The 7,443-nt window shown below is 31.0% G+C and overlaps 1 protein-coding gene across 1 annotated transcript; it reads left to right on the top strand.

Annotated features, from left to right (window-relative positions):
* Positions 1 to 5,038: 5,038 nt before the first annotated feature.
* LOC125064860 (superoxide dismutase [Cu-Zn] 4AP-like) lies at positions 5,039 to 6,990 on the top strand. Its single transcript, XM_047672149.1, has 3 exons — positions 5,039 to 5,136; positions 5,658 to 5,885; positions 6,654 to 6,990. The coding sequence occupies exons 1-3, from the start codon at positions 5,053 to 5,055 to the stop codon at positions 6,906 to 6,908; spliced, it is 567 nt and encodes a 188-aa protein (XP_047528105.1). The 5' UTR covers positions 5,039 to 5,052; the 3' UTR covers positions 6,909 to 6,990.
* The last annotated feature ends 453 nt before the right edge of the window (positions 6,991 to 7,443 follow it).

Below are 7,443 nucleotides of genomic sequence, written 5' to 3'. Positions count from 1 at the left end.
ATTTAGTATTTTCTGAATTTATCGTTTACAAACAAACAAATCTTTCCTCTTTATTATATTAGTATAGCTATAGATTAATAGTTTTTTCACGTACACTGTTTCATTGTGTTGTTGAGTTCAATAATTATATGCAGCCTTCAATTAATATAAGTCGTATAATATTAAATGTACAAACAAACGCCTTAATATCTATGTAATATATACGTTTGAAGAAAATATTGAATATATTATAACAATTTTGATAATTAATTACGTTATTTCATAGTTAAATAGTCATTACATAAAACCATATACATTATAGATATTCAATACCAGTTTAGAGTTGAAGGTATGAACTCTCCATTCATTTACGTCCAATTAAAACGTGTTTAGAAAATTTGGAGCAATAACACCGATTATATATTTCATAAGGTATGTTGAATTTGTTTATCAAGGTGTGCGGAATATTTTCATTACGAAATTTTAGTAAAATATTTCAAATGCGGAAATAGGGCACGTAAATAATAAGCGACGCAGCGAGTCCAGATTCGGACAAGCTAACAATTTTTTTACTTGCTAAATTTGTGTTTATTGAATTTCACTCGTATATCCGTCTTAGATTAGTAAGGTGGATTAAGCTCCTAACCTCTTGAAAAACCCAGCTTTAGCCCGATAGTGGGACGTTTAGAGGAAGCTAAGTAAAAATCACTTTGGAATATAACATATATGTTTAAATTTCTGATGACCTTATATTAAATTAAATATATATGTACTGATTAACATATAACCTGTATGCAAGAAAACGTAGGGATGCCGCTTTCAATTTAATACTAAATTCATTGAATTCGATTTTTAAATAATAGTCGGGTAATATAACTGTATTGAAATAATTAATTAATTAAAAAAAAAAAAAAAAACAAATTTAGAGAATGACACAATATACATATATAAGTGCTTACCCTTATACCACTTATACTATCTCTAGATCTCGCTCTGACACCGTACGTTTGACAGGGATGGCAATATTATTGCGACATAATAATAAACATGGATTAATATTTGAGAAAAAAATATTTAAAAGGTTTAAATTATAAATCCAAAGTTATTCGATTAATATTTATACATAATAATGATTATTTACCGAGTTATTAACCAAAATATTCCTCAAAAGAGAAAGCAGAGGCATCCCCACATGTTTGAACTTTGAAGTCGTTTAAAAATACATAAATATTTACGAATGATTTTTATATTGGTAACAATGACACGACCTTTAAAGATAATGAAAATGTGCTGATATATCTATAATAAAAATAAACAGTCTCGTAATGTCAAATACTATTTAAAGTCAAATCTAAATGTAGGGGTTTTATTTATAAACTTGGAGCTTAAGTCTGGATGTTTTTAATAGGGTAGTACTTACATATGCATTAGCAGCCTGTAAATTTCCCACTGCTGTGCTAAAGCCTCCTCTCCCGTCGAGGAGGTGGGATAAAACGGCGGTGAAGGAAAACATCGTGAGGAAACCTGCATGTGTCTAATTTCAACGAAATTCTGCCACTAGTGTATTCCGCCAACCTGCATTGGAGCAGCGTATGGAATATGCTCCAAACCTTTTCCTCAAAGGGAGAAGAGGCCTTTAGCCCAGCAGTGGGAAATTTACAGGCTGCTAATGCTAAAAAAAAATATAAAAAAATAAAAAATATTTTATTATTTACTGTGTCGTATTCGGTCGTTACTATAACTTACTTAACAAACACGCGATATCACAACTAAATGATGAATAAAGTCGACGTGTTTGTATTACGCTTCGTAGACAACTCTATCATCCGTTAGCAAAACGCATTGTTTCTTAAATACAGTGAAGACTCATAGGAAGTCCTACCAAATAAAGAAAATGTGCAGCGGCGTAAATTACGTAAATAGAGATTCGCTGAGTCAATATGCGTTACCGGATAAATGCTTTAACACTGATTAACAACCTTCTTCTAATATAATATTAAATTGGCTTTATACTTAAAGTGGAAATAGGTATAATAATTATACATATATAGATAGATACAATATAGCCGAGATGGTCCAGTATAGTATACGAATATTAAATATTTGCTTAGTCTAACTAACTGGTCTTGTTTATTTTTATATTTATCGGCCAAAAAACATTAAAAAACCCGGCCAAATAACATCAAGAGTCCCACGAGAGTGCTAGCGCTTTGTGAAAGCCCGCCTGGTTCCCCATTTATCAGATATTCTGCCGCCAAACAACTATAGTTATTGTTGTGTTCCGGTGTGAAGGATGGACCCTTAAAATCTTAGTTCCCAAAGTCGATGGCGTATTGCTGATATGAAAAATAATGAATATTTCTTACTGTACCAATGTCTACGTTCAGGTCTGGTCCATTTGCCAGTTTGCCAGAAAAATATCCAATTATTAATTTGATTTAATTGTTTAAAATCTATTTATGTTGCTTCCAATATTGCAACGATTGGGTGTCTTGATTTAAAAGACTAGCACATAAGATTTCAGATTCCGAGTTCGAAGGTTCGAATCCCATTACAGACGATAATTTTTTTGACAATAAACGTGGAGTTAATTGCAGCATAACGCTCGTTACTTTGAAAGCACTTGTCACGTTTGACATTGATTTTCTTAGGTCATTTTATTACAGGAGTATCATGCACCTGTGTGTGTGCATCCACAGATGTACACTATAATACCTCCTGTGCAGATGGTTAGTCTTTGTGATTGTCGTGGTTTGTAGAAGTATGATGAAGCTGTTAAGTGGATAAGCATTCGAGTGTGTCGCTTGAATTGAATTCATCAGACAAATCGCTAGTAGAATTGACAAAAGAACTTAAAAGTAGGTATTCGTCGAATATCGTTGCTTTCGTGTCTTTATTCACTTTTTACTGTAAGAAATATTCATCATTCCTCACATTACCAACACTGGCTCATTCTCCCTTCAAACCGGACCACAATTATATTAAGTACAAATGTTTTGCGGCAGAATGTAATTACGACGAGTGGGTGGTACCTGCCAAGTTATAATAATAATTAACTGTATGTTATTAGGCCTTTCTTTAAATGAAAGGGAACCGGAATTCTAACAGTGATAACATAAATTAGTGTTTGGTTTGAAGAGTTTCAAATTAAAACCTTTTTTTGATGACCTCTTTGATGATCTTTAGGGATCACTAGTAATGTACTAGTCTTCTCGAAAATTCTTTAAGTTTTTGTGTTCTCCGACCACTATTATTTTAAATTTTGTACCGTCAATTTATATTCATGCGCAATTGAAAAGACAATTTATGCACTAAGCTCTAAACCGTATTGCTCCATATTGTATTTTAACTCGCGGTATCCTGTTGTTCGTAGACTTATCTAATTACATCTTCATTACAATTTCGTAGTCATTACTCTATTAAACAAGGTTACAGTTTTTTAGTTGATCTCGTTGAATAATACTTATAAATACTTAATATATAGGAATACCATTTGTATTATTCTTCTGTATTTATTTAGAAATTGTCATTATTATTAGAATGACAATAAAATTTATTTTGGAAAATGTATTAGATTTGTTAAAAATGGTACATCAATTAATGTTATTTATGGTGTTTGTAATATAGTTGTGCAAGGTTATTATCATTTCAAAAATAAACCATATAAACCTCTTCAAATTCGTTAATTCTTAAATTTTTTAAACATATGACGAAGTAATTTTCTACAAGAATCATAATTATCTCGGTAGGATTTCCGAGCGCTGGTAGTATTTATATATAAAACTTGACCATTCAAAAGTTAATAATCTATGTGAAATAAACTAGGCAAAGACAAAGCCGTTCCGTATCATTTGTCCACAATTCGTCGACCGTATTTTGTTTTTGTTTTGTTTGATTGCTAATTGAAAAAAAAATAAAAAAAAAATCTTCAGTGACATCGACCAATAAGGTTATTATTATAAAGGTCACATATAAGTCAATATTATTTATTGCTATAAAAAATACTTATATTTATTTTTTATGCAAATCAGCATATGTCAGATGACTTCATAAACTACGTTGTCATGCAAAATAAGTTTATTATTGTTTATGGTATTCAATCGAGCTTTTCCTTGATCTGCAATTCATTCGGATGATTAAATAATCTGATACGATGATCGTTATCAATAATAATATGTAGGTATGAAATTTTCCTGTTCAATTATTCTCAACTTTACGTAACAATAATTTTACCTTATTTCCTTATTTATTTTGATTTGTGGACTTAGGGTTTGGTGTCTCTCCAAATGTTTTTTTTTTTTTTAATATCAATACAATATCGATATTTAAATAACAAAATATAAGTTTAAATTTAATTAGGATTTAATTATTTTTGGTAAAAAAAAAAAAAAAACATTTATTTATGCCTATGTGTTAACTAGATGGTTTATTTAAAGAATCAGACAATTTAGACTAAGTACATAATATACTAACTCTTTTTTTAGTTTAGGTATATTTTTATATCACTTTATAAGATATCGATATCAGCAGTTGTATATTTTAAATGTGCCAAATCAGTAATAGCTTTAAATGTTGGTAATAAAGAAATTCCAGAAGCTTCTAGACGAAATTTACCTTCAAACGAGTTCACGGACAAAACTGACAGGTTTATTACTTAAGGAAAAATTAAGTTTAGTCTAGACTATTATATAGCCTGTTTTTAATATATCTTTGATAAATTTGATTTTGTAATTATAAAATTTTGTTAATTAGGAATACAAAAAGCGTAAATCAAAATCCATATTTTTATTATTTAATAAAAAAAAGTGATTTAATATAATCACTAGTCATTAAAACTAATATTTATTTTTATTTTTAAACACGTTACAGACAAGAAGGGATTTCCAATTATTCATCAACTGTGGTATCATTAATACCAATAAAAAAGTAATTTAATTAAGTACATAAGTTATCCTCATGAAAAAGTAAATAATTATTTACATAATTATATATTATTATGTACCTACAATATACACGCTTAGTTTTTAGTTTTATGTATTAAATATTTTTATATTTTCAGAAATATAAGTTAATATGATGTATCAATTGGTACTCCTCGCTTCGGCAGCCATCTTCGTTGGAGCTCACACTCACACACACACTCACACCCACGATGAAGTAAGTATCAATGGTATAATATTACAATGTTCGTTATTTACAGCTTATGAAAATAATAAACACGAGATCGGGGAATATACCATAATATTATATTTATATATACCTTAACCTATTGAGGTTTATAAGTTAATTGTAAACTTCCTAAAATGGCGAGACAGTCACCAATAAACAGTTATCACGACAGTGCATCTGTTGATAATTAAAAATGATAGCACATCTGTAGATGATCCACTTGGCTGGAAAGGTTCAGGCCAAATAAATAAATATAACATAATTGTTCATAAAATATTTTCTGCAATGATTAACACAGCACGTGACTACCTATGACTTTGTCAGCTATTCTCAGGTCGGAGATATTTCTTGACCGGCAGTATATATTTAACAATTCATAAGCAGGATTACTATTTAGGCACAAGCAATATATAATTCAGTATTGGACTCTGCGATAAGACTAAGAAAATATGGTTCATTTAGTATGTAATAATAATTAATACGGAATTAATCAGTTCATTTATTTCCAGCCCCCTGTACCTCACTCAGAAGGTCCACTCCGTGGAGTAGCTCGCCTGGCTAGTCCTGATGGCCGTGATGTTCACGGTAACGTGACTTTCACCCAGCTGGATGGCAAGGTTGAAATAAAGGGAAGGATCTATGGTATGCCACCTGGTGAATACGGATTCCATATCCATGAGACCGGAGATATCACTAACGGTTGCCTCTCGGCTGGAGCACATTTCAACCCTGACAAGGTGCGATTTTTTTTTTTGTAGTATATTTATTTATTATAATAGAAAATTTACCAACAAATATACAAAAGGTGAAGTGAATTCTTGTATATCCGGAAAAATGGAGTGTAATTTAAAAATTCTCCACGTAACTGATCATAATATTTAATTGCTTAAATGAATTGGAATTAGTCTATCTGTTTGGAATGAGTAGATTTTGATGCCTATTGATCGATTATCATGAAAGTTGATAAAGATCTTATATATATTTTCTTGGAGATAACTTTAAAAGAATCATTTTCTTATCGCACAAGATTGCGTTATACCACATCAACGTCTAAACCTTTTCAACCGAATGCCATGACAATTGGTATTTTGACAGACACATTGACAGTAGAATCTACTAACAAATTGACACATCGCAATCGAATCGAAACGTTTTAATAATTATTAACATATTATTCCGTTAAGCCCGTTTGGAATTCTACAAAGACATGGGTCCAATTGCATTTTGGTCAGAATAATCCAATTAGATAGGAATAGAATTGGGAATTTATCACCGCTATAAATTAGTAGAATGATAATATTCACCTGATTTTTTTTGTGAGGAATGTCGTCGGGATGGTCTCGTACCGTTATAAATTAAAATTATCTCCCAGAAAACGTCTGCCGGGAATAGCTAGTAATATTTGTATATTTATAACATTTAGTTCAATTTGAACTTTGTCAGTCCATCCATATTTAGACAATACTTCTATACTTTTATATAATATATGTATTTTTACATGACAGAAGGACCATGGTCACCCTGAAGACGAAAACCGTCATGTTGGTGACCTCGGCAACGTGGAGTTCGACAACGAGCAGCTCAGTAACATTGACTTCACTGACAGCGTGATAGCTCTCTACGGATCCCACAACATCATTGGCAGGGCTGTCGTGCTTCACGCGATGGCAGACGACTTCGGCAGATCGGACCACCCTGACTCGAAGAAGACTGGCAACGCTGGCGGTCGCGTTGCTTGCGGCGTTATCGGAATTTTGTAATTGTTTCATATAGACTAAAATAATCTCTCTTTATTTTATAAGATGATTCAGCTCAATATTGTTAATAAAGATTTTTATTCGATTTACGTCATTTTTGTCTCTCTCACTATACTTGTCTGCAGTAGAAGTTCATATTATTAAAAAATCATATTTAGTAACTAACACCAAAAAATACTTTATCAAACGATGCAAATCTTTTCTAAAAATTTGAATGAGAACCTTTACCATTTTGACTCTACCATTTTTTTTTTAAGATATATAATAGCTTTGTCTCTATAGTATTAAAAAATAAAGAAGTTCTAAGTCTAGCAGTGGAATATTTACAGGTTAATCATTTAAATAGACAATATATTTATATATATTTCAAAATTAGAAGTCAACAATGACTGTAGTTTGTTATGGAATGTCTACTAAAATTGTGAATCCAGAAGTAACTCTGACTATTTGTTAACTTATCACGACTAAGAGTTACATAGATTTTCGCGGGTAACAGCTATTTCCGCTCCTTTTAAGCGTACCAAATAGAGCGAATTAA

Source organism: Vanessa atalanta, chromosome 6 (assembly GCF_905147765.1).
Source record: "Vanessa atalanta chromosome 6, ilVanAtal1.2, whole genome shotgun sequence".
In the NCBI taxonomy this organism is placed as follows: domain Eukaryota; kingdom Metazoa; phylum Arthropoda; class Insecta; order Lepidoptera; family Nymphalidae; genus Vanessa; species Vanessa atalanta.
The sequence above is the reverse complement of the archived record's forward strand: the minus strand, read 5'-3'. Positions and strand labels throughout refer to the sequence as shown.

Bases quoted from the DNA above. Each gene is read 5' to 3' on its own strand.
- LOC125064860 (XM_047672149.1), top strand. From the start codon at position 5,053: ATGATGTATCAATTGGTACTCCTCGCTTCGGCAGCCATCTTCGTTGGA. The intron at 5,137-5,657 runs GTAAGTATCAAT...ATTTATTTCCAG, and splicing joins ACACTCACACCCACGATGAA to CCCCCTGTACCTCACTCAGA. The intron at 5,886-6,653 runs GTGCGATTTTTT...TTTACATGACAG, and splicing joins CACATTTCAACCCTGACAAG to AAGGACCATGGTCACCCTGA.